This window comes from Girardinichthys multiradiatus, chromosome 12, assembly GCF_021462225.1.
Source record: "Girardinichthys multiradiatus isolate DD_20200921_A chromosome 12, DD_fGirMul_XY1, whole genome shotgun sequence".
NCBI lineage: Eukaryota > Metazoa > Chordata > Actinopteri > Cyprinodontiformes > Goodeidae > Girardinichthys > Girardinichthys multiradiatus.
In genome coordinates, this window is record NC_061805.1 from 31,063,695 (window position 1) to 31,090,559 (window position 26,865).

Consider the following 26,865-nt stretch of genomic DNA (forward strand, 5'->3'; position numbering starts at 1 on the left):
GCAGTTCAAAACTGTTCTGGATACCAGGAAGAACAGATGATCAGGAGGAGTTTCCCCGTTTTGCTTAAAATCAATGACCTACGTCTACGAATTGATCATGCCCAAGTGAGCCCTCCTAATCGCAGACGATCTTTGAGCTCACCTGTCGCTAGGATACTTTGCCCTCCTCTGCTGTCATGCTATTGGAGGATGAGTGATGGGGGAAGTGCGGCTCCGCTGGAAGTTTGTTACCTTCGTTCAAGAAAGGCATCAAAAGTTAAAAACGGGGAGGATCGCTGGGTTTTGAAGTTTATGTGTGGTCTGTTTTTTAAAAAGTGAATTTTTCCCGTGGTTTCAAGGAGTCCATCCGTGTCGTGATGGAGTTTGGTGAAGAGTCGTCGCCTGCTCTGGCCTTCGAGAAGAACGCCTTTGAGCTCACTGTCGAAGATGTGTATGACATTTCCTACGTGATCGGCCGAGATTTGTTAAAAATAAGCAGCACCGGTGAAGAAGTGTCGGATTTACAGTTCAGGATAGTCCGAGTCCTGGAGATGTTTGAAACGCTGGTGAACAAGTACAATCTTTCTGTAGAGGAGCTGAAAATGGAGCGGGACAACCTGAAGGCAGAGCTGGACAGGATCATCAAGGAGGGCTCTTCCTCATCCGGGCAGAGTGCTGTGAGCTTCATCCTGCGATTCAAGCTCTTGTTTGGAGACATGTAGCAAGGTTTAATTGCTTCGTCTCTGTCCCAGCAGCAGACTGGAGCAAATCAGCTGGTGGTGGACCTGAATGACCCTAACAGACCACGCTTCACCATGCAGGAGCTGAAGGAAGTCCTGCAGGAGAGGAACCAGCTGAAGGCTCAGCTCTTAGTGGCTCAAGAGGAGCTTGAGCTATATAAGAGGTCACCAGACAGGATGTTTAATTAAAACCCTTTACTTCAGATTCAGTTATCCCTTCTCCACCAATGCACATTAATGTTGATCAATTATTGTTTAGTTGCATTAGGGGCACCAGAAACGGCTTATTATGGTGTAATCCCACACAGGGCAGCCACTGAAAAACAGCTGTCAACAGTTTTGTAAAAATCTGCAAAAAACTGGTATGAGATTCTCTCAGTATTATTACTTTAAATAGAAACACAGCAGGTTAAGCATATTTACATGAGCGACCTCTGAAAAGGGAAAAAAATGTCAATTGCCTATATATAAAAAGGCAACAGTTACCCCCAAAGCTGCTAAAATATACAAATTATGTAGTATTACAGTTATTACAGTAATACAGTATTACAACTAAGAGCTGCACAATATATGTAAAATACTGCAATCACAATTGTGATGTATTATTTGGTAGGTTATTATATTTCAGGCTCCCTATATTCATTGTCTGCATGCCAATGATAAGTTTGACCATTTGGATGGACCCTCTCTGTCCTCGAAGTCAACAGCTTTAGAAGAAGAAAGCCTAAAGCTCACGAAGAAATGAAAACCAGATGATGAAAAGTTAAGAGAAACTTGTCTGAAAAAAAAATCCTCATTGCAGTGCTGTATATTATCACAGTTGAATATATCTATTTAATCGTTATTTTAATTCATACTGGAGATTTAAACAACTTTTGCAGGTGGTTTATTCTACAGTTTTTCAATGGGTTTTTGGGCAAAACAATATCCCCTTTTTGCTGTTTTTTCTCTTTAACTATAGTGAACTGATATTATCTGCTACGTTAGTCACACTATCTGCTCAGGAAGATACTTCAGTCAGCTGCTTAACAGACATGCTTAGCTTTTGCAGGCTTTCTAATTAAAGCCTGACCATGATATAAATATCTGCAGAAACCTGAATAGTAGGAAGTTTTTCAAGTGGCTTAACTTTGATAATTGTTTTTAAATCTAAAGTGGTCTACAAACTTTAACAGTGACCATGAATCTGTCCATTTTCCTGCAGTGGGATTCTGCCTCAGTCTGAACCCGCCATGGTTGATGTAGATCTGGATCCACCAGCAGCCACAGAGAACAGCAGTTCATCCACAATAAATGAGAAGACAACTATAGGAAAACTGTAAGTAACAAGCTGTTTAGAGCTAAAAAGAAAAACATATCATGCCAGAATCAGGTTTTACTATCACAGGTTAAGCGTAAAGAATTTAAAGTTGGTTTTTTTTGCTGCGGTCACATGACGCTGAAGCGAAGATAACAGGGAGATTATCCTTACACCCGTTCTCCTGTCCGCTAATGATGTACTTGTGACCCTGTGCAGTCATGCTGATGCAGAGGATGTTTGTGTGAGGAGTGAGTGAGGCTGCTGTCAGTATTTACAAGTTGCTGCGACTTGGATTTGAGCGCCTGTCATACATTAGCCCGCTCTTCCAGTGACAGGGTTTCTACGCACTCCTTAAATCAAGACTCCATACTTTTCCCAACTCAAACTCCTGGAATTCTCAGTTTCTAGGTTTGTCTTTAAGGGCCATTAGTGTAAATACAAGACTTCCTCTGTCATTATTGCAGGCTTTTTTCAGCTTTAAATATAAAATTGATTATTGCCATAACCAGCTTTCCGAATATTGTGCAGCACTAATATGCACAGCATGAATCCCTGACATTTGAAAGATAAAATTCTACTAAATATTGCTTCCAAGCAGTCCTTTGCAATTGCAGCATTTCACACACACTGATATGGCAATGAAAATTGAAAATGTATATAAAAACACAAACTCAATGGAGGGATGGATAGCTAGATGGATTAATGGTTGGATTGAAGGATGAATGGATGGAAATAAACTGTTTTTCCATGCTTCTTCAAATCTGAAAAATACTGCACAGGAGCTGTGCATGAAACACACAACATAAACTAACTCTGGCCTATTTCTGTTTGTAGATTTTCTTTCAGGAGAAAATGAAAGGAATCTTTCAGAAGATCTCATCATTTAATGAGGCAAATGGGATTTATCTGCACAATTTCCAACCACTTTTGTAATTATTGTTTACATATATGTCAGTCTAACAATACTATGCACTGTCAGTTTTAACCTAAGATGATTTTTGGTGTTATAATGCTACAGCAGCTGAACTATGGATTATTTGTAGGTAACTTGGAGGATAACTGGAATGTATTATGTTTTTCTCTTTGTATTTTTAAAAATGCATTTTTACTTATCTAAATTAAGCCTTGAATAATAATGTTTAATAAGTAAACATCAAGACATTATGCATAGATCCTGGTAAATAAAAGATGGCCCCACCAAGCCACTGTTGTCACCAAAACAATCTGGATTTTATTTGTTTATGCTGGATGTTGGGGGATTTTTGTTATTGGACTATTGCTCCCACATGATGTGTGATATGTAAAGTGAAAATAAAAGCAGGATTGCTAAATGTTGAAACCTTAAAAGTACATTATCTTACAAAAGTATTCACACCTGGATAGTGTGCACCTTGTGTCACTGAGATTCCTTACTCATTCTGGTTCTCAGCTCCCCATACTTAGAATCAACTACACACTGATCTTCAACTGAAAGCTCTGTGGAGATTATTGCAGTCTGCCACATTTGTGTGATCAGTGTCTTTACTGTAGATTGTATTTCTTTATTGGTTTTATTAATGTAAGTGTGCTGCTGCCTTCACGGCCAGGTCTCTTATAAAAAGTTCAATACTTTAAATTCTTATATCAGCCCATCAGTTTAGCTTAAATATATACAATTAGACTCAAAGGTTTTCATACGCCTGATAGCTTTAGACATAGTCATATTTAATAAATTAGAACATGCGTTCTGATTAGACTCATTTGTCAGATTAAAAGTGCCTTTCTAAAATGACAACCTTTAAGCAGGTATGAAACATACATTTCACTAAGCCCACATTTCTGCATTAAAAAGTTTTTTGTATTGATCTGATGTATTTTAATCTTAAATGTCTTGTTTTCATTAGCTGTAAGTGAAAAATGATAATTCAGACAAATACAGGCTTTAAACATAATTCTGTGTGTAAATAGTCTATATAATGTGTTTTACTTAATGAATTATGTTACTGAAATAAATGAACATTTCAGTAATATAAAGTATTGAATATGACTGTAAATTATTTCCAATCAACCAATAAGTTTGTTTCTGGAAGTAATGGGATAGGCAGCTCTCCAAAGATATAGCAGTGTAAAAGGCGTATTGATTAAAGTTTTAGCTACAATTTTATTAAAAAGAAAAGCTCAAAAAATATATACACCTCTGTCAATAATCATTTGAAAACATTCTTTGACAATAAAGTAATCAAACCCTCCAATTGCTGAGCAGTTTTTTCCATGTTGCCACTGGTATTTATTTTTATTTAGTTCTTTGGTGATGAACTCCATGTCCTTGAGGTTGGAAGGCCTCCATGCCATCACCATAATATTAAGCTCCCTCCAAAGACTGTTTATCAAATGTTGGTTGTGACACCGACGGTTCACCCCAGAACAATATTACTTACAGCCAATAGAAAAGAAATATTGGTAAAACCAAAATATTACTTTAAAGCCAAATCTGCCAGCGGTATGAATAACCTAAATACAACGACTTAAGTATTAAAGAAAAGAAAAAACAGCAGCCCTAAAGTATCAAAAGATCGTTGTATCCTCCAGATTGTCTTCAGCATTCATCACACTACAGCTGGAATAAAACCTCAACTGTTTTATTCCTCAGTATCCAGCTCAGGTAATTTACAATAGCCAGAATAGCATTCACACCCCACAATGCATTTAGAAAAATATAAAAACAATAAAAAAAAGCACATTTTAAATAAAAATAAAAAAAAACACTTCCAAGTATTGAACCTTAGAGATTCACTTCAGGCATGTTAAGACATCACAGAAAAGTATTTTTTTAAAGGCTTTTTATGTACCGCTTGCATATGCAGCGACTGACAACAGTTAGCATCCAGTGTGATCTAGCTTTCAGTATTTGAGCCAAGGGTGCGCAGAGATGGATGCTTTACTCCGATCCCCGTAGTCATAGAGCAGCTCCTCCTCCGCGTTGATGTCTTTGGATGCCACCAAGATCAGATGAGGTTTCCCATCAATGGGGTGCAGCCTCGTCTGGCAGTTTCCGCTTTTACTGTGGTTCACCAGTCGCCCAAGACGGTCTGTTTCCGTGGTAGCATCTATGCTGTAAAGCAAAGAAAAATCTTAGGCTTCAACAGCCCGCAGGTCTTGTAATTTATTGGTGTTACTTCGACCTACCAGTACGTTTTAGACCAATACTGGAAGTAGTACATGTAACAGCCTGTTTCAGGGTCCTCGGCATACTGGGCCTCTCTCTTTTTGGCCTCAGCCAGTTCCAGCAGTTCACCATGGTACTCCACAACAAAATCTCCCTTTTTGAAACCTTTGACAGCAAATACTCCTCTTCCTTTTCCCTCTATGTCTTTGACCTGATGACATTCAAATGTCTGATGTTTTATTGGTCTGGCAAGGATTTTACTTTGTCACTGTATAAATATAAAATTGTGCCAAACAAATGGATATCTGCATAAAGTATTTGGTACAAAAAGAAAAATTGTCATGTTACCTTCATTCCTTCTTCAGTGCCATTCTTTAAAAGGTCATCAATGTGTCTGTGCTCTTCACTCTGACAATTAGATCAATGTTTTACTCAAAACTACAAACAAAAACTAGCATTTTTGCTCATAATTAAAACCATGCTTATTTTTTCCCCTCATACAAACCTTTATCTCCGTTTTGGTTTTTCTGCTACTTCTCCTGATGGGAAAATAATCTGTGACCTTTCTGTTTTGAAGAGCTTTGTTCTCCACCCTGCAGAGAAAGGCATTGTGATTGTTCAACCGGCTGTGAGTGTGCATCGGTATCTTGGCAAGTAATGTTGATGTGATGAACTCACGTTTTTGCTCCAGGCATGCAGCCGGTTTTACGTCGAGGCTTAGCTGCTGGAACTACAGGATCTGCAGCAGGTTTGTCATCTGATTTTGCACTGGACTCTTTTTGCTTCTCAGTGCCTTGCTTTTTTGTCTTGCTTTCGCCCGACCCTTCAGGTTTCTGCTCTTTGGAGCTACGGCTCTCAGACTTCGTTTTATCGGTTGTGTCTGAGGTGAGAAGGAAAGAAGAATAAGAGAACCTGCCTCAGAAGTATTCAAAGCCTTTTTACATGTTTAACATTAATCAAACCTTTATTGGGATTTTGTGTGATGGAAAAACACAACGAACATATATGAAGTGGAATGAAAACCACACCAAGGCTCAATATTTTTGGGCCATGCATTTGTATTCAGTTCCACTGAGTAAATACTTTGTAGAAACACTTTTCAGCCAATGATGGCTGCAGATCCATTGGGGTCATCTCTCTACTAGCTTTGCTAAGCTTGACACTGAGATTTTTGCTAATTTTCTTTGCAAAATATATGAAGCTCAGTTAGCTTGGACGCATCTGAACAGCAATTTTCTGATTCTAGTCTCAAATCTTCTACAGCCTCTTGCAAGTTTTCTTCCAGTCTTGTGTTGTGTTTAGCTCTCTCCATCTTCCCATCAACTCTGACCAGCCACACTCCCCATGCTAAAAAAAAAAAAGCATCACCACAGCATGATGCAGCCACCATCATGTGTCACTGTGTGGATTGTGGTGCATGGCACCATGCAGTGTTAGTTTACCACCTTCTAACACCATGGTCAAAAAGTTCTTCTGATCTCATATTCTTGCCACAGATTGGCAGAGAATACAGCCAATAGTTGCCTCAACAGATTTTCCCACCCAAGCTGTCGATTTCTACAGCTCCTCCAGAGTTACCAAGGGCATCTTCCATGGCTTCTCTGATTAACTTTCTACCTGTCAGGCCTGTCAGTTTAGGTGTCTTGTTAGCTTTGTAGAGCCATACCCTTCTTCAAGATGCCGTTTGTTCTTCAGTGTTCTCCTGCAAACCTCTGAGACCTTCACAGAAAAGCTGTATTTTTGCTGAGGTTAAATTACACACAAGGGAACTCTATTTACTAATTAGATGACTTCTAAAAGCAGCTGATTTAAGTGGATTTTATTTACAGGTAGCAGAGTAAAATGGGTTAAATACAAATACATCCCAAACGTTCAGACTATCATTTGTAAAAGAAATTGGAGAAAAACATGTGTGCACTACGTTGTGTTGGTCTTTCACAAAAACCCTTGTGGTTGTAATAAGACAATCTGCAGATCAAGATCAAGGGCTGTGAATATTTCTGCAAGGCACTGTTAACGTCATGTTTTTCTTCTCGAAAGTGGCAAAGTTCCTGGTTGGTCTCTTGGATACTCACCTTTCTTCAACTTTGACAGATCAGGATTAGTTGCATCAGAATCATTCACCTCCTGGATCAGCATGCTGGAACTGTCGCTTAGCGGGGATCTGGGTTTACCTGGACTGCGTAGACTCTGGAGAACTGACTGTACTTTGCCCACACTTTCCTGCAAAAACATATGTTGATATTATTCAGATAAAACCAAGTTAAAAAACTAACAGGGCCAAAGAAATGCAAGATTATACTTTGGAAGACCTAAAACCTTGTAGCTGGCTGATCTTTTACGAAAGCTGCTGAAGCTCAGCACGTTTTAAAAGCAGAAACCCCACAGCACATCTCTGCAACCAAATTAAAACAATATGATTTACTATAATGGGTGTATTTTATAACATTCCAATTATTGGAAAAAAGAACAATTTCTGATACTTGGTTAGAAAAACAGATCTTGAATGCTTTGCAAAGTGGAGAACTTTCACAAAATCTGTTGCAATGTAAACTTAACCATTTTTATTTCAATAAATCAATGAGCTTTTTTGCATGCTCACTATTGCTTGATAAATGTAACATTAACTTTTTTTTATTTTTGTACATCTAAAAATCATATTGACATTAAATTGCCAACATGTACACAAGAAAAAAAAAGTAAAGCAAAAACCAAATATGAATAAATCTTTAGCCCAGCAACGATTCATATATAGTATACTTTGAATGTTCTTCCTTTGAATTTTAATGTTAATTTAGACTTTGCTACCTAGTGGAGCACCATGGGTAATTCAGGATATTTGTTGTAATTTCAGAGCCAGTGTGGATGCTGATCTTCTGAAAATATATCAAATTGTGAAGCCTGAGCCTTAAATTCTTTAATTTCTTGGCTAATTCTGGTCCATTTGGACATGTAAGTTACAGTATTTGTTCTAATTGTTTTATTACATGTCTGTACAGCATTTCTGCCTTGTAGGCTTGTTCCAACAGTCATGGAAAACTCAATCCATCACCTGAAGCGTGGCCGCTCCTGGATCTCAGTACATCAAGTACAAATTTCTAATCGCAATGCTTGAATATAATAGACCCAAAATGGCATTTAATTTACATTACACTAAAAGTTAGAAAATATGGTGATTGTTCAGGGCAATCAGTTTAGAATAGCCAGCTTTCTGTTTTAAAAGAAAGTCTGGAAATTCAATTATTTTTTTATACTCAGTTTTATTTATTTATATATATACCGGCAACCTTTCTATTTAGCACTGACCAAACCCTGCTGACTAATGTTACACATAATTTCTTATAACATAGACCTTATATTGTTCAATGGCAGCGGGAGGCAGTGTATTTTATATAGCTTTATGTTATCTAAACCGAGTTCTTGGCCACGGAGAAACTAATTTGTAACAGAAAGTACGAGTAGTCAAAAAAAACAAACAAAAAAACAATTGGTCGTTTATACGTGTTGACAAACAGTGTATAAAACACAGCTGACATACCTTGTTAGTTTGTGGCTTGTTTTCCTTTGTCTCAGCTTGTGAGGTAGCTGTATTTTCAGCATTCTCGCCTGGTGTTTTTCCCGTTTTTAGCGCATTTTTCTTCCCTTTACCTACATGAGAACATTCAAAAATAATCATTTTAGTTTAATTCACGCAGAACTGTACAAACGTCCTTCAGTTTTATGCACAAAACAGCGTTTCTCTTCTTGTTTTAATATAGCAGCATTCGCTGCCAGCTACACTACTTTCTCTATTTAGCACATTTCACAGCCGCATTGCTCAAGCAATAGTGAAAAAATTAACCTTTAGCCATCTCAGTGCCCAGAATATCGTCCAAAATGAATTTATGTCTTATAAATGCGGCCCTTTGTGTCGAAGACGTCTTTGGAGAATTTGTTTTAACGTAAGCATAGAAGAAATATCAAACCACAGCAGTGTAGCGTTGAACACAGTATGGAGGATTTAAAAATGCTGGTATCCTTCTTATTGGCTAGTTTAATCAGAGAGGCGGAACGCGTGCGTCAGAGCAGTTTTCTCATTGGCCACAACTGTTTTGTACACAGTATAATGTTGTATCTCGACAATTAACTACCCGGCGGTTCAATGCTACCCCTATAAAAAATGTTTTAAGAGGAACGCAATAGATAAATAAAATAAATAAATACTTAGAACATAAAAAAGTATTTTTTTTTCTTATAGAAATGTTGAAGAATTGGAGAGAAAACACAATTAAAACAACTTTAACCAAGATGTGGTGACAGAATGTGGACTATCTGAACACGAACCATTTTAACCGGATTTTAATAAAAGTGAGATCAATAAACAATAAGCTTTTAGTGACATCTAGTGGTAGTAGTAGGTACTTTAGGTGGTCACAAAAAAATCTAATAACTAATCATTAGATTGATAAATCTGAGTAAATAAGTGCATTAAATAATGACAAAGGATTTGTAACAGAGTTTTAGAAAGAATAAAAATTCTGTTTATTTCATTAGCTTTAGATTACATTAAATTATCCACACAAACATTTTATTAAACGGTGTCATCTCCAGGTTTAGTGTCTGCAACCAAGGCTTCTTTAAACAGTCTTTTCCTCTCCAAGTTCTCATTCGCCCTCTTCCGTTTTTCTTGTTTCCTCAACACAGATTCTTTCTTCTTCACCATCAGTTCACTGAGTTCTCCCTTATACGCCACATCAAGTTTCTCTCTCATAATGTCCCGGGCACGCTTTCGGTTTATATCCACAGATCTGGTCTGATGACACTGCAGGGGGGGGGAAAGAATAAAAGGCAAAAGTTATAAAAACACAACTTTGGCTCCAAGCCAATTAAGTGTTGAGGTACATGTGCTTTCCAACGATATTTCCTAAATTACATTTCAAATATAATATTGTACTTTTTGTTATTGTAATAATGTATATTAAATATGCTTGAAGTTTTACAGCAATCAGTTAAAAATTTTACTTTTTATATCCTGTCTACTTCTCAATTAATGAGTTTGAGGATTTGTCCTTCACATATTTTCTTTGTTGTGAGTGTTCTGCAAAGATTGTGATTGGTTAATTTCTGAATTTAGGAACTCAAAGCAACCGATTGATAAAATAGTTGGTCTTTTCAGAACATATTTTTAAACCTTCAACTTGGAGACATGCCTTCTGACCCCTTCTTTTATCTTTTGCACACTGCTTGGGTTTGGTTATTATCTTGTCCCAAGCACAAGGTAACAACATGACATCCAGCTCAGCAGTATTTAGCAGAAGGAGAAAAAATGGTTTTAGCTTCCTTCAAAAGTTCAAATTATTAATTTTATTTATGTCTTTTTTGTTTATCCTTTTTATCTATTTTATTTTTATCTCTTTTCTGGAGTGGTTGGAGTCAGATATTGATACACATAATGTCCAAAGTCTTCAGTAATACTATGTATAACAATAAGGTACTGCTTTTGCACTCAGAATTAATAACAATGTACAAGTAACAAGTATATTTAGAAGCTTCATCATCAAAATAAAAACATTCATCACTCCCCACCTTGACCTTTCTAGAAGAAATAGTAAGAAATCACAACTCAGGGGGGGCTTGAGATTCTGGCATTTTCTAGTAATATTAGGGACTGCTTCCAAGCTTCCTTAGAATACAAATCTAGCAAGTTAAGTTGTACAATATTGATGGGGGAACAGCAAAAAGCCTGTTTGAAAGCTTAGACATAATCTATTAATTTTCAGTTTATGGTAATCCAAGTGGATAAACAGATTGTATGGAACACCAAGTCTGCAGAATAAATTTGATCCTAATTTCTCAGAGATTTGTGTAACATGATGGTAAGAGTACACTTATTTATTGTAAATAGGAATGCCCATAAATGCTAGTTTTTTAGAGAGAAGTTTTAGGTCTACTCTCAGATATTAAAGGAGTGAAGCTGAATCTACATCCTAAAATGTGATTTTTGAGATTTTTCTTGCTAAAAGTATTTTAACTCGTGAAAATCTTTTTATATTGTCTAAAATACAGACTTTGAAGATAACGAATAAATACCCCACATTTAAAAAGATGTTGGCAAAATATTTGCGTTCTTTAAAATGCAAAAATTTAATTGATAATAAATTCTGTTTATTTTCTTTCTACAAGCACGCCTACTTCCACTGTATAGTGTTGCAGTTTAAAACAATTATGAAAACTGTGTAACCGTCATTATTTATGAAAACAGACTTTAAAACTTAACTCAGAAACAGGCAGCTAGAAGTGATGAAAATGTACTTTATAGATAACAAAGCAAACTTTGACAGACAGAAAGCATAACAGCTGAGTCTTAAAAGTGAGTTTATCAAGTGTAAGTATCTGATTTACAAAATCAAATATTTTATTGGTTTGAAAAACACAAGAGTGAAGCTCTACCTTCACCACAATCCCGGTGGGGACGTGTTTGAGCACCACACAGTTGCTGGTTTTGTTAGTAGCTTGTCCACCGGGCCCAGATCCTCTCACAAACTGCTCTTCAAGTTCATCCTCCAAAAGGACTGGAAGATCCAGCAGGTCCTTCTTACCAACAGCCACGACCCATGAGGGTGCAGGCGGAGTCAGTCTGAACAGCGGAGGGAGACCTGGAGCAGTTCTCCACATGAACCACCTGGATACTCCCAGCATGCGGCTGGTGAACGGGAGGAGCGATGACATCACATTACGATTCAAACCCCATCAGGAATAAAACTAAAACCTTCCAGGTTCAGGGCCGAAGAGGGAGCAGGATCACAACCTTGCAGTGAAGCTTAGCTTCCGCTTTGTTTACTTTAACAGCCGTCCAATCAGCGGGCTTGTTTTTTTCTTCGCGGCCACGATAAAAGCTTTGCTGACTCCACACCGCCACCGTGTGTTAACATGTAGAAACAGTCAAAATTACAATTTTGGGGGATTTTAATTTAAATTAAAAACAATGCGCTCATATTCTCCGGAAAATGTCTCTATCCTAGCGCCGGTCTTGTTTGTAGATACCAGTTTTGGTTGGACAATGTATCACATCAACCACAGAGTCAGTTTTAGATACAATAATTATCATGTTTAACAAATGTCGTCAAGGCATTTATACAAAATACAGAAATACAGACCCATTTCATAAATTTAAATAAGGTTTTTTTTTTCAGTAACTCAGTTCACTACGTGAAACTTTATATAGATCAATTACAAACTGTTAATTATGATGATTTTACAGCTAATGGAAACAAGATATTTAAGGTTAGAATATTATATCCGACCATTAAAAAGAAGTTTAATTCAGAAATCTGGACTTCATGAAAAATATGTTTAATATCTGCTAAAAGGTTATTTTTAAATAGTACCTTTAATCTGACTGCATGTAGCCCATTCACATCAATCATATAAACAGATTCATAGTTAAATACATAAATTCCAATTCAATCCTAGTTATGAAACAATGCAGACAGGTTAATTTCATTATTAAAAATAGGTCAAAGGTTTTCTGTGTAAGAAAACCCAGCCAATAACATTGAGTCACTGACTTTGAAGCAGTCAATCTTCTTATTATTTAGGGAACACAGCAAATATGTGGAAGAAAGTGCTCTGGTCAGATGAGACAACAACTGAACCTTTTGACCATATTGCAAAACACCATGTATGGTGAAAAACCAAAACCTACAAAGAAAATCAGTTGCATGGTGAAACATGGTGGTGGTAGCATTATGCTGTAACCATACCCCCTGAAATAGTCCAACACATAAAACTTGAGTGCAAGATGGTGGCAGGCAAAGCCTGCATCAGGGTTGTCTGGAATCAGTCTTCAAGGGTCAGTGTCCTTTAGATGTTTCCCTGGTTCACCACACCTAAATCAAACAAATTGTTCTTGATGATATGGTGAGGAGATAATTCAGCTGTGTTGTAACAGGGATACACTTAAACATGCAGGAAAATGGCCTGGACTAGTTGGACACCCCTGGTCTACATGGAGTGTCATAACTAAGTGGCTGGAATAGTCCAGAGGAAGATCTCTGCCAAGTAAGGTCCTGTGGTCCCACACCGGCGACCCTCAAACTGAGAGAGCGGCTTCAGCAGATTCAAGGAACAACCTTTGAGTTCTCTGTCCAGCAGAAAGCAGGATTTGCAGCAGCTAAGGTACATCTTGAGATTTTGATACTTTGTTTTCTAAACCTCTGGTGGAAGAGACCTAAAATGTCTTTTACAACAAATTTCAAAACATAAAGATGTATACAATGGCTGTGGTAGTTCAACATGTTTAAACTATGCTGTATATTTATTTAATGTAATGTGATAGTTGAGACATCAAAAGGATAAGGAAAAAATCTAATAAACTTACACAGTCATTGCCAATTTAAGGAAATACATTCAGGATAAAAATAGCCCTTTGTTTTTTTTCCACATGCACATTAATGGACTGTGATGTAATGCTTCCTGTTCCCCACTGACAATAACTAAAATAAGTAAATCAGGAAACAGGTCAAAGGAAAATGACAATCTGTCACTGGTGACCTGTGATGACATCTGTTTAACCCTACCGAAATCTATCTGGCAACATTCTCACATTCAAGATGATTATGCAAAACATTAGCAGAGGTGGACCAATATAAACCAGGATAAAGTAAAGTAATAGATTTTCTGATATAGCTGTGTCCTGGACTGTGAAGCTACCAGACCCAAACGGATTTCCTACCTAGAATGTTTGCTTTTTTCCCCTCTTTTTTAAGCTTTTCTTTAGACTTAAGTCAGGTAAAAGGAATCTAGGTTATGAAAAAATACATTGCATTTAAATGACGGAGACAAAGACATACATACAAATATTAAATAAGCTTTAATAGGTTAATTGTACTCTGAAAGTTCCCTTTAGAATTTCACTTTAGATAGCTGTTAGTGTCCTGTTTATTTATTTATTGATTTTGCTTTCTTTCTTATTTGTTAAACTATACTACTGATAGGTTATTTTTTCCAATTCAATTAGTAATTAGTTGCAGTAATTATGTAATTTCCTATTACTATTAATTTTCCTATTATATTGTGTTTGTCTAATAACTATATATTTTTATAATATATAAATTTCAACCCTTTCTGTAAAGTATGCAAGTATAGCTCACTGATTAAGAAAAATAATTTACCTTTCAGGCTGATTATTTACAGGTAGGTAAAAGACTGTTTAAATTTATTTCATGGGACTGGAGACCTTTAATTACAGTTTATAAATAATTATTTGATTATTCGTTTATTACACGGTGGCACTTTTGGCACTAGATATAAATGTAGCCCAGTGACTTCAGAAAATACCTGTGTCTACAGAAATGCGTACTGAATTTTTGGACTGGTTTCGACCAAACATATTGTTTGCCAGCAGGGGGCGCGCTACTATCAAACCGATACAGGTTGTCAAGTCTGTATTAAAGACAGACAAATGCCGGAAATTTGACTAAGATTCCTTTAGAAGTAAAAACTAAATTATGGCAGTTTTTCTTTTTTATTTGTATTTTACTGATAGGGTTGCTTAGCATTTGGATTGGCAACTTCAAAAAGGGAACGTTAATACAAAATTAAGGACGCTGTGGGTCTTAAACTAACGCAACGTCCCACTTGACTTTTAACTTGAAATGACCACCGGAAGTATGTTGCTCATCTTACCTGCATTGTGTTTTGTGTCGTGCTTGAGAGGACTGAAGTCTCAACAGCGGTTCAGACTTCAGAGAGGAGATAAGTTACGATGGTGAGAGCTCCTCCGCCGTCTTCTCGTCGCCCTTCCCGGTTCTCAGGACGGAAGGAGACCCTACTGGCCTGAGCCCACCCCTGTCTGCTCTTCCTCACCACAGGACCGTAGCGTGGATACTCCAAGGACATTTTAACGTTTCCACAGCTACTTTGGCCTTTTCTGTCGATTGAGGAAATCCAGCGTGTTGTTCTCCGGCGCAATGATGTGGCCAGATTTTGTGAACTGGGACAGGAACTGCAGTTGGTTTCACAGAGCCCACTCCCAGGGCTGATGATGTGTCTATACGTGTCATTTTTAAACGTCGTATCCGCAACCCTCCCTCTGCCGAGGGGACAAACAAGCAAACAAACAGACCGACGAGCGAGCGAACAGAAATCAGTCTCTGACTTTCAATGCGCTCCTTTCGGCCATGGCATCGTTCAGGTCGGAGGCTGCCTCATGCTGAAGGGACATCTGTGTTCCTGGAAGAAGGAGTTGGCCATAAAAGCTAGAGGAGAGGCTGATGAACTTTGAATCACTGACTGCTGCTGCTGCTGCTGCTGCATGAGGAGGGTATTGAAGACCGAGGTGCGTCGGGTTCAGGTATGTTTTCAGTAATTGCCAGCCGTCACTTTGCCTTTACCCTGCTGCCATGTTGCTAGGTAACTAAGAGACGGTGGGTTTACTTCAGTTCATCTTCTCGGGGGTGAAACGCCACCTTTTAATAATTGTCTTTTTTTACAAGTCTTGCAGACCTGCAGAATATATCGAATCATAATCGTCATCCAATTTCATTGTGGTGGCCAAGGACTGCTCAGGTGTAATACTTGGCTGGCTGTAAGATTTCAGGTGCCAAGCATTCAAACTGTGCTTGCAAATAACATATTCGGCCAGTTGGATGGGTCGTCACTGTCCTCTACATCCTTATCAAGATGTTAAAACTCAAAGAGGCTGGTGGGATTAGAGGTAGAATATTGCAATTTTATGTTTTCCTTATATCATGCAGCCCCAAAACAAACCAGTACAGCCCGGCCATAAAGACGTTTTCAAATTCTGTCACATTCATTTCAATTTAATCCTAGTTTTGCTGTCAGATTTAGTTTATGCAGCGAGTTGGAAAACATTATCTATCAAAGGAAGTCAAGCTGATTGCATCGAGTCATTAACCTTTCAGCGAACCTGAGCAAGCATGTGGTGACATTGGAGATGAACCTTCCCCCTTTTAACAGGAGGAAACCTCCAGCAGAACCTAGATGAGTCTGAGCAGCAACCTGGCACAACCAACTGGGGACTGGGAGGACAGAGCAGACATAAATCCTGAAGCGCTGGTCTAGTTTTACAATCTGGGCAAAGGAAAAACTAAGTCCACAGAGTTCATGGCAGCAGTAGCTCCATTAGTACTTGAGAACAAAATGGCTAATCTGAGAAGTGCTGAGCCAATGGGACAATATAGGGGGTGAAGAAGAGGGTACACTTAAAACACACAATTAGTGGCAGCAGAAGGTTTGTCAATGTCTTTCTCCAGGAAAGAGAAAAGGTTCAACACAGTACATCACTTCTAGAGAGGGAATAGGAAGTCTTGTGTTTGCTTTATGCCTCAAGTTGAGTATGTATAATTTGCTGACTTGTTATCCATCTGAGATATAGAGCCAGTTGTCTCTCCCAGGTAGAGTTGCAGCTACAGAAGTATTGGTTTCTTGTTAAGGCAGTTATTTTTATTGTTCTTGGTTTTTTTGTGTCTTTATAATATATTTGTGCCCTGTTGGGAGTTGTTTTGTTTCTCCTTAAGTCCCTATCTTATTTGGCTTTATATTTATTCTGGACACCAGTATGGCTGCACAATAAATAGCAAATTCATGGTCATAGAATGTTAATAACCATGTTATTAGTGCAAAGAGCTGCTTGGATTCAGTGGATACCAGCTGATTTTATAAACGCATCACTGCTCTCTATCTTAAGTTTGTGATTTCAGTGCAACCAAAGCAGACTGACGTTAACACTGTAGATGTAAGTATTTGTTTATATATTGCAAGTCCTATTGTCATTGGAACAGTCATGAACAAAATTGCAGTATCCATGTTGTTGTGATATTGTGCAGGCCTTACCGGCAGCCTATTTCTCAGTGCATTTGTAATACTTTGTTGCTTAATAGTGTAATGTCTTAGAAGTAGCTTAGCGCTATTTGTGCTCTACTACTTTACAAGATACATCTTCCGCAACTACAGAAGGAAGAACAACTATAAGAATGATTATGCTGGATGTATAATAAATAAACGTTAGAACAAAGTTGATGCGAAGGGGATATTATTAGATCTTTGGTTATTGATGGTGGTTGAAAGACCCCAAACAGCCGTGAACCGGCTCTGTGTCTATTCTTAGAATGATGGCTGCAATTTGAATGGTATTTCAACACATAAGTTAACAAAATAATCGTATTTTCTCAAGTTTTATGTTATGATCGTTCCATTCAGGTGTGTGCTTTTCTCAGAGCCTGCACAGTGAGGCATAGGTGTGTGACCCTGCTGTAAATAACGGCATGCTTGATTCGATCCCTGTCTCTGCAGCTTCTCTGAGAAAGGAAGAAGCATTCTGAGCACACAATGCAGTCGGTTGTGTTTTTGTGTACTAACCTGTACTCCAAGATTTTCTTCTCGGAAAAATCAGGTATGCTTTTGTTTCAGTATGAGCTTGTGATTTTTATGCATCAAGAGTCCCTGTACTTGACTCAGCAGGGCCTGGGTGACTCATTGAGGCAGCGCTGACTCGCGGGCTGTGGCGTCTGTTGTCCAGATAATAGCTGTTCCATGAGGGCAGGAGCGGCTGGCTGCACCTTTGTCGCTCCGCTGCCGCCTCCTGCTTTCTGCTCAACACCTCAGCAAGACTTTGAATTAGGATTGGAAATTCTGACTATAGCTTTTAAAGAAAAAAGCTGTGTTGCTAAACTGAATTCGGTGCTTGAACTTGATAGAACATGATGGGACGTGCAGTTAAAATGTGTGGGGAGACTGAAATTCAGGGCACAGGTACCAAAACAACGAGTTTTATGGGCCAGTGCTGCTGCAAATCAGGGGTGTGAGTTTTGCTTTGACATGTTAAAACTCGAGTCCTCGCTGCTGGAAGCTATAATGTTTTTATGGCATGTGTTGCACTCACAGCATCACAACCTCTGTGAGTTTTCTATATTTTTTTTGATCAGATTATTTTTTCAACACCATGAGATGCTTTTATAAAGAAAATGTAATTTCATTTAAGATTTAAATGTTTCTTTCCATGCTCTCTGTTGCAAGGAGAAACAAAGAATTTGCTGATGGAAAAACACGAGCTGGCTGGGGGTGTGTGTGTGTGTGTGTGTGTGTATGTGTGGGAGAGAGCCTAACTCTGTCGTTTTGACCTTTCAAGATAATTTTGAGGTTTCTCTGCTGCATACACGGCAATTCCTGTTTCGTGCGCCTAACCAGTTTTGTTTAAGGTTGGACGTCCCTCCCCCTCCAAGCAGACACAATATCCTGAATGGAAAAAGGCTTTGCTGCAGATGCAAATTTGAACACCTACCAGGTGGTTTTGAAACTGTAAGGAAATGTTTCTGCCCTGGTTGGCCACTATTTTTTTTTAATCAGTTACTAACTTTGAATTTTTGCTACATGGAAATATTTAATTGTTCTTGTGAAAAGATCAACACAAGCTAGTACATAATTGTAAAGTGGAAGGAAAAAGATACATTTAAAAAACCCAGCACAATCAATCGCCTTCAGAAAAACAACTTCAAAATGCCATGTGTGGTGCACTACCAACACGTTACATCAGCATGATCTACGCATCCTCATGGTGGTGGTCGCATCACGGTATCGGGACCCTTTTCCTCAGCAATGACAGCGAAGCTGGTCTGAGTTGACGGGAAGGCGGATGGAGCTAAATACAGGGCATTCCTGGAGGACAAACGTGTCAGAGGCTGCAGAACACCTGAGAGTAGGGTGAAGGTTCACCTTCCAGCAGAACAACAGTGGAACAGTTAAGATTAGTGGTTTCTCCTCACGGCCCACAGTCCTTTATATTTTAAATGCATCTCTGCTCCAGGAAGTCATACTCAAATGTTTGCATTACTTCACCAACATGTGATCTAATGGTTCAGAAGCCTGTTCATCACCCATTTATTTAGGTTGGGTTTGTGACAGAGGACAGAGGTAAACCACCTGAATCAGGATTGAAAAACCCTGGTTCAGATTAAAGCATATTCACGTGTTTGAGTGGATCAAGTCAAAGTGTATATGTGAGTCCACTTACACTGCCGCTCAAAAGTTTGGGGTCACCCAAAAAATGTCATGTTTTTCCAAGAAAACTCACATTTTATTAAACAAATAAATTCCAAAATGAATAGAAAACACAGTCACACCATTATTTAGGTCGGAAATTAAATTTTGCACTTCAATTAATTTTGTCCTTCAAATTTTACTTTCATCAAAGAATCTTCCCTTTGCAGCAATTAAAGTGTTGCAGACCTTTGGCATGCTAGCTGTCAGTTTGTTGAGGTAACCGGAGGAATTTTCACCCCGTGCTTCCTGAAGCACCTCCCACAAGTTGGTTTGCCTTGAAGGGCCCTTCCTACACACCATACGGTCAAGCTGGTCCCACAACAGCTCAATAGGGTTGAGATCTGGTGACTGTGCTGGCCACTCCATTAAAGACAGAATATCAGTTGACTGCTTTTTCCCTGAATAGTTATTGCTATGCTTTGGGTCATTGTCTTGTAGAACAAAATTGGCTCCAATCAAGTGCTGTCCACAGGGTATGGCATGGTGTTGCAAAATGGAGTGAAAGCCTTTCTTATTCAATACTCCCTTTATCTTGTACAAATCTTCTACTTCACCAGCACCAAAGCATCCCCAGATCATCACGCTTCCTCCACCATGCTTGACAGATGGTGTCAAGCACTCCTCCAGCATCTTCTCATTTATTTTTCTGCATTTTTCTTTGTGATCCAAACACCTCAAATTTGGATTCATCTGTGCATGAATGTAACACCCTTTCCAATCTTCCTCTGTCCAGTATTTGTGTTCGTTTGCCCATCCTAACCTTTTCATTTTGTTGGCTAGTCTCAGATATGGCTTTTTCTCTGCTACTCTTCCAAGTATGCCAGTTTCGTGGCAATTTTTCTCCTGTATTAGCCCTCATTCCTCAGAACAAGAATAGACTGACGAGTTTCAGTTGAAAGTTCTTTTCTTCTGGCCATTTTTACCATATAGTCAAATGCACAAATGCTGATGGTCCAGATACTCAACTAGCCAAATGAAGACCAATTTTATGGCTTCTATAATCAGTAGAACAGTTTTCAGCTGTGCTAACATGATTGCACAGGATGCTTTAAATGATAAAGTAGCCTTTTAATTTGATATACTTGGATTGGCTAACAGAATGCGCCACTGGAACACGGAAGTGATTGTTGTAATATTTACATAGGTGTACAGAGGACCTTTTTCAGCAACAAAGAACACCCGTATCCTGAAATATTGGTCATTTACCACATTAATAGTCTCTAGACTGTATTTCTAAATAAATAAATGTTATTTTAATTGAAAGTGTTTTTTTTATTGAAAAATAAGGACATTTCTAGGTGACCCCAACCTTTTAGCGGTAATGTATAAGCGCCAGACTTTTCAAATTTTCTGATACCATGTATCATTTCCTTCCACTTTTCCTTACCAATAAAAAACAGTGAAATCTGTGGTTGAAACGTGATAAAGTGGGGATACGTTCAAGGGCTGTGAACACTTTTGCAAAGTGCTGTTGAATGTTTTGATTGTTCCATCAGAATAATGAAAAGTCCTGCAGCATTGCTGACTCAAAAATAAGTGCAGATGGGAATCAAAGACAGGGGTCACTGATTTCACATTAGTCCTCACTCTTTACAAAACCACTAGGAAGTTGCACCTGTGTTGTCATTATAAGCCTCAGCTCTTTTTTCCATTTTACAAGCAACACACTATAATATATTCATATCAAGAAGCAGCCCTTTCAGTGAACTGTTTGATATTCTGCTGTTTTTATAAGCAAATTAAATGTTGGAGAGTTAAATTTGAGATCTTTCCTCCAGAAAAGATGCACCAGATTATCGCATTTCAAACATTAGTCCAGTGCATTCCTTTTTTCTGGTTGTAAAAGATTTATAACTTTCGGTTTGGTTCACTTAGTATTGGAGGCTATTTGAGTTGAATTGTTTTTGTGTTATGTGTTCTTCTAAGGATTTCTGAGCATGGATTCGAACATATAATTCTGGCTTTACATTTATATATGTTTTATTAAATATTTTGTAACACAGAAGAAAGAAATTGACTTGTAATTAAATTTCATACATCTGTGAAGTAATGAGATGCTGAGAGTGAAAACTTTTAATTTTAACATTGGATAAACAAAGCATACCAGTGGAAGAAGGAGCGCAGATCGCTGTGAACCTGTTTATGTGATGTAGAGTTGTTGGGATGGACCACAATGGGCTTCCTAGTGAATGCAGGTTATCATTTCTAATGGTGCAGATCCTCTGCTATTGTTTGCTCTTCTGAGTCACACTGATCTCCTTTCGGAGGCTAAAATCACTCTCTACTCCACTAATGTTATATACAGTTACATGAGTGCCTGACAAGCTGCAGACGGTCATGGGGAAAATACTGTAAATAATGCTGTATGTCTGCGTGTTGTGATGGAGGAGTGGAAAATTCCTGACAGAGGAGCCTGCAGCTTTTGAGCACGTGTCCCAGCCTCGTTTGAGTATTCATAGCACCTCGCGTGTGACTGATCTGTTTTCCTGCAGGAACCCCCAGTTTAACGTCTCAGCCCTTTAACTGTGCCAACTTGTAATGGCTCTAACTAGTAAGAATACAAAAGACACATGAGTGCAAAGCCGTCGAGTGATGGCATGTCAACCAAGCGAGTCAAGACGCACTTCCTGCCGGTAAAAGTTTGGGTGACGTATGCAGCTGCTTACTACATATTTCAGCTCCGAATGAGGGCTTTCTGAGCTGTTTATCAGTTCAGATCTATTGCACAGGAAGAGTAAAGAACCACCAGGCAGAAGCTGTAAATCTCCCTATTGTCTGTAAAACAACACCTCTAATGTACTATTTGTTGGAGCAAGCAGAAGTTCAATCCTAGCTCCTTACATGGTCTTACATTTGGCCTATTTTGGAAGATTATGAAATGCTTATGCTCAGCTTCAAACATCCCACCCACCAGGTAACACAACTAGTTTCCCTCCAACCGAGGACGAGCTGTAATCTCCAAGACTAAAAGATAAGATGTAGCAGATAGTGGCAGAGATGGAGCAGCTGGTCGAATGTTAAACTCATTTCTTACTTTGATATTCTAGTCTGCTAGAGTCAAGACATGATGCAGACTGACTATAATCTCATATCTCAGAGTGCGAAATTGTTCCATGTGTTTGTATTAGCTAGATTAGCGTGGTGGCTTTTCTTGAATTCTTGCAAAAGCCTTATGAAATGGTTTGATTAAAACAGATTCACAGCAAACCGCCTTATGCTCTTCATCATGTAGTTTAAATGGTTTTAAAGAAAGAGAAAGAGCCCTATTTGGGAATGTCACCGGATAATTTGTTTGTTCATTATGAAGTTTTAATCTGTACAACCATCTACAAGGAACGTTCTGAAGTATTTAGTGGACTCTATTCATTGGTTGTCAGTGGCTTCAGCTGGGAGCCGGTGGGTTGAGCACTTTTGCAAGGAGGTGTTGTGATTATGAATATGAATATATTATTTAATATTAATATTTTAATTTTTTATTAAATAATATTTCAGTCTGTTAAGGGTTGTCCGGTGAATACCAGCCCAGTAAGGCGATGGTATTAGGACAAAATTGAAAGGGATGAGCCAAGCTCTGACATTACTGAACAGCATAAACTCTGCAAAAACACGGAATGAATTCACACAATTTCTTAAAATACAAGAATTTATTAACAAAAATAAGTCAACTCAAGTCAAACATATTTCAATCAACAAACTCTTTACTATGCTAAAATAATCCAACTAAATTACCAAGCAGAATTAAAGAATAATGAAGACTAATGGACTATGTGTAATATAAACAAGTTGATTAAAGATGGTTGAAAATCATGACCAAAAGAGTGATGCAACATTACCATAACATGTTTATGTTTGAGAACCAAGGATTATCTTGAAGAATCTGGAAGTGAAGTTAAGTTAAACTTGGAACCAACTTAAGCAATAATCAGCAAACGTTTTGACAACCATTCACAATGCAAGATCAGATAAAGTATTATTTTAATAAAATAATGTTTTAAAGAATGATCTGCTGAATAAAACCAACCTTCTGGATGACCAATTCTCAATGGTGTTCAATTAGCTGCCTTTACTTAGTAAAATAATATTTAAAGAAATATTATTTTGAATAAGAACCAAATCTTTGAGAAATGGGCTTAATTGTGTTACTGAGTTATCAGGTTTAGTAATTTTAGTAGATTGAAAACTAACAACCTTTTCGGGTAATTGATCTTTAGCATGCAAGCACATGTTCTTAGCCGTTAGCGGTTGGAGCTAACAAAAGAAGCTTATAGCTTATCATCACAATCAAACACGTACCTTTAAAATACCATTAATAAAAGGGTTAAAATGCATAAGTGTGGACGGCGGGGTGGGGTGGCTTGTTCTGTCGGCCAGCCAAATTGCACGTTACTGCTGTAGCCACGGTGATGCGGCCCCGTTGTCCTTCCTTCAGACCGGGAAAACTGCTCCACTCGGCGTCGTAGAGACACAGAACTCTCTGGAACACAGTTTGCTTCTGTAGACCTCAGAGAGAAAGTCAAGCAATGCTTGTTGTACCTTAATTACCCCGTTCATGAATGAATACCGGATACAAAAACAGCAATTCATTCCTACTTAACTTAGTGCATATGATGGCATGATCGTATGACACTCTTGGATCCAGTTGAAAGAGTTTATGTCTGTTTGCCTGCAAAGAGATATTGGCACGCTGTGTCCCTCCGTCCAGTTCCTCTGGGGACCTGCGTGGAAGAGATCAGTTTGTTGCAGAAGCGGGGTTTTTATTCAGACCGTGACGTCACGGGAAGTCCACTGTTACCCCTGTTTCTGGCTGTGCTGGAAGTAGGTTAATGCAATTTATTTTGAAAGTTCCAGAAAGGTTCGTACTGCCCTTTCATTTTGTACCCATGGTTGTGGTCCCAACAGTGGGATGGGGCAAAAACTTCAGTCTCTATATGTGCAAAGCTGAGACATACTAAAAGGTGGCACTTCAAAATATAAACGGCAGCCCACACTTTTCAGATTTTCTGCAGCTTCAAAAACAAATTATGAGTAGTTATATGAAGATTATTGCGTTTACGCTTAAATTTCCCTGCATGCTGATTGGATCCTCCGCTCTGAGCTGAAACCTTGTGAAGATCAGCGTGACGTCCCCTTTTGAATTGGGTAATGATGATTGATGGATGAAGAACATCACATCCTGTTTATTTGATTACCGCCTTATACACACACTCATACACAGGAGGCCATTGCAACAGTTTGGGGAGCTGCTGTGATTTCAAGCCCTGCTCTGAAACATGTCTGACAGTATCTGATGGTGTATCTCTGCTGTATTTGAAAGTCTGATTTGGTTAATTAATTTTGAGGAAACTGTCCGGCACCATGACAGAACCTGAGTTGTGCCTCAGGTCACTGGGTGTCAGCCAGGCGCCGAACAGAACATTGTGTATTCTCTTCACCTTTAGTCCCAAAACCTCCATATTTCTTGCCGCCACAAACTACCCCCCCACCTCAACCCCCTCGACCAGGTGATGCTAGGTTGTGCTGAGCTGTTGACAGGGACAAAGGGGTACAGCCTGTCCCTGTGCATCCCTGATGAGCCTGCTGATGAATGGCACATCATTGCTAATGCCCCTACTGCAGCGTTGTCTGGGAAATAAGACAAATGTTTTGTGCGTCTTTGCTCCACGTCCCCCTTCTTGATGTACGCCACCGTTTCTGGCCGTGTGGGTGGACTCTAAGAAGAGCCGAGGTCTTTTTATAGCAGCCGTCCACCCTCGCTCTGTGCTTACTGGAGTTTCATTTTATAAAACAGCAATCAAGTCAATTGAATTCGTGCTGTCAGGGAAGGACGACATTTATTTGCTGGTGTGATGTTCACCAGGCATGTGGACAAAGCGAAATGGAGGAAGCCTCACACACACACACACACACACACACACACACACACACACACACACACACATATCCAGTCCACCAGGAATCTTCTTCACTCTTAAGCAGGAAGGTTTGCTTTTGTGAGGCAAAGTCGATGTGTTAGAAGCTAATCTAATCTTCACGGAGCCTTGTCTGCTGTGAGAAATGCTCTTTGTACGACCCATTTGTGGACCCATCAGAGGCTTGTTTTTCTCTGTGGATGGGTTCTTATTTCCACTGTGTTTTCAGCAGTATGGAACATGCCCCACACTATTATTATGTGCTTTGTTCTACCTGTATTCTTCTTTAAGCTCTTGCAGCACTCTGAGTCATGGATCATGTAAAATAAAAATGACAGCACAGCTTGATTTCGGTTTACCCATGCTATCGTTTCTTTTTTTTACATGCCACAGACACCTGATTTCTCTAAATCTAAAAATACAGTAGATCCTTACTCCTCCTCCTCTTCCCACCACTTCTTTCCTTTTTCATTCCAGCAATTTATATCTTGAAGTTTTTCCACACTGCCTGGTCCAACATCTTAGACACAGGCTTAAATCTCCTAGCGAGTTGAACCCGATGTTAATCATTTAAGAAATAATTTTTATTTATTTATTATTTTAAATAATCTGTTGCCTTGTTAACATGGTATAGCCCATGTTACTGATTCAGCATTAAATCTAAACTACTAAAACCAACTTTTGCCACAAATCTGGCTGAATATTTGAGCGCTCCTCTTAATAGGGTTCCTACACATTCTTCGTGAAAAAACAAATTCAGTATTTTTGCTGACTCCAAGTCGCCGAGTTGTCAAATTTGACCATTTTTAATGTATAGATTTCAAAGATCAGTATGAATATATGCCAGATACTTCTGTAACAATCAACCTTTTTATAAAAACCAATGGATGGGTGGATGGATCAATATGATGTTTGGATAATTGGAAAATAAAATAAAGTCTAGAAATGCAAATACTTTCCCATACTCCACATAAATCAAATTCCAGGAGCCCTGTTGGTCGATTTTAAAGCTTAATCCATACATTTTCATTAGGACTGACATTGTGGTTTCTGGTGGTTCCAGATGTCTAATGTTACCAGTGGCAGATGCTGGTCTTTCAAGGAGGGGAAGCTCAATTTCAAGATCGCTGATTCGCTCATTTCACTGTCAATCAAAAAGAGATTCAGCCTCAGGTAGATCATCCAATCATCATGCAGAAGCTGAGCGTCTGGGCCAGCCGAGGCCAGCCCACTGCCCCATAGACCCCCAGCGACGCTGAGCGTCCGATGGGCGGGACAAAGCCCAGCATTTTTGCTTCGCTATTGAATCACTGTTTAAAGCACTGTGAAGCTGAGGCAATGAGAGAGAGGAAAGCCGCGTCGTTACTAGTGATAAGTACACAGAACAATATATATTTGATCACTTATTTTTTGACATTTTACGGGAAACTGAGCTTCCCTTGCAGTCTTAGAGCAATCGCCACTGCTATGAACTGACGTGATCTCCTCGGAAAAATTAAAATAGATTGGGATGTTCAAGTACAAACCAGAAAGCACCGGGGGTCAAACCCATCATGGAGTGAGTTAATGAAAATTTTAGTGCGTTGCTCAAAATCCTTGGTTTGTGACTGAAACTTTGCAGGACCTGATAAAAGTATCCGGACCCCTTCTGTGTTGTTCTGTTACAGACTTGATATATGGTTGATCTATGGCAAGGGTTAGGACAGATGGCTCTGTTTAGTGTTAAAGAGATGGCTCCTCAGCACACTCCTG

General features: G+C 38.8%; 4 protein-coding genes across 8 annotated transcripts in view; 2 read left to right on the forward strand and 2 right to left on the reverse strand.

The window, feature by feature from the left end:
* The first annotated feature begins 19 nt into the window (after window positions 1-19).
* Window positions 20-4,250, forward strand: rilpl2 (Rab interacting lysosomal protein-like 2). The gene is made up of 4 exons (XM_047382129.1): window positions 20-656; window positions 735-883; window positions 1,924-2,037; window positions 2,854-4,250. The coding sequence occupies exons 1-4, from the start codon at window positions 357-359 to the stop codon at window positions 2,873-2,875; spliced, it is 585 nt and encodes a 194-aa protein (XP_047238085.1). The 5' UTR covers window positions 20-356; the 3' UTR covers window positions 2,876-4,250.
* kmt5ab (lysine methyltransferase 5Ab) lies at window positions 4,140-9,163 on the reverse strand. Its single transcript, XM_047382128.1, has 8 exons — window positions 9,006-9,163; window positions 8,703-8,812; window positions 7,240-7,387; window positions 5,843-6,044; window positions 5,670-5,757; window positions 5,513-5,572; window positions 5,185-5,375; window positions 4,140-5,110 (listed from the first exon to the last, which is right to left on the reverse strand). The coding sequence occupies exons 1-8, from the start codon at window positions 9,013-9,015 to the stop codon at window positions 4,900-4,902; spliced, it is 1,020 nt and encodes a 339-aa protein (XP_047238084.1). The 5' UTR covers window positions 9,016-9,163; the 3' UTR covers window positions 4,140-4,899.
* Window positions 9,164-9,658: 495 nt separating this feature from the next.
* On the reverse strand, window positions 9,659-12,082 carry mtrfr (mitochondrial translation release factor in rescue). Its single transcript, XM_047382264.1, has 2 exons — window positions 11,594-12,082; window positions 9,659-9,965 (listed from the first exon to the last, which is right to left on the reverse strand). Exons 1-2 carry the CDS (start codon window positions 11,870-11,872, stop codon window positions 9,735-9,737), a joined length of 510 nt encoding a protein of 169 aa, XP_047238220.1. The 5' UTR covers window positions 11,873-12,082; the 3' UTR covers window positions 9,659-9,734.
* A 2,750-nt stretch (window positions 12,083-14,832) lies between these two features.
* The window catches only part of LOC124878357 (membrane-associated phosphatidylinositol transfer protein 2-like), a 71,251-nt gene continuing 59,218 nt past the window's right edge, over window positions 14,833-26,865 (forward strand). For all 5 annotated transcript variants that reach the window (XM_047382257.1, XM_047382259.1, XM_047382258.1 and 2 more), the window contains exon 1: window positions 14,833-15,497. The gene's annotated coding sequence lies outside the window, so the exon portion shown is untranslated. The remainder of the gene's footprint in view (window positions 15,498-26,865) is intronic.

Coding starts and splice junctions, on each gene's coding strand:
- rilpl2 (XM_047382129.1), top strand. CDS start 357: ATGGAGTTTGGTGAAGAGTCGTCGCCTGCTCTGGCCTTCGAGAAGAAC. Junction 657..734: donor CCTCATCCGGGCAGAGTGCT/GTGAGCTTCATC, acceptor CTGTCCCAGCAG/CAGACTGGAGCAAATCAGCT. Junction 2,038..2,853: donor AAGACAACTATAGGAAAACT/GTAAGTAACAAG, acceptor TTCTGTTTGTAG/ATTTTCTTTCAGGAGAAAAT.
- mtrfr (XM_047382264.1), bottom strand. CDS start 11,872: ATGTCATCGCTCCTCCCGTTCACCAGCCGCATGCTGGGAGTATCCAGG. Junction 9,966..11,593: donor CCACCGGGATTGTGGTGAAG/GTAGAGCTTCAC, acceptor CCCCCCCTGCAG/TGTCATCAGACCAGATCTGT.
- kmt5ab (XM_047382128.1), bottom strand. Junction 6,045..7,239: donor TCTGTCAAAGTTGAAGAAAG/GTGAGTATCCAA, acceptor TTCTCACCTCAG/ACACAACCGATAAAACGAAG. Junction 5,758..5,842: donor TGCATGCCTGGAGCAAAAAC/GTGAGTTCATCA, acceptor CTTTCTCTGCAG/GGTGGAGAACAAAGCTCTTC.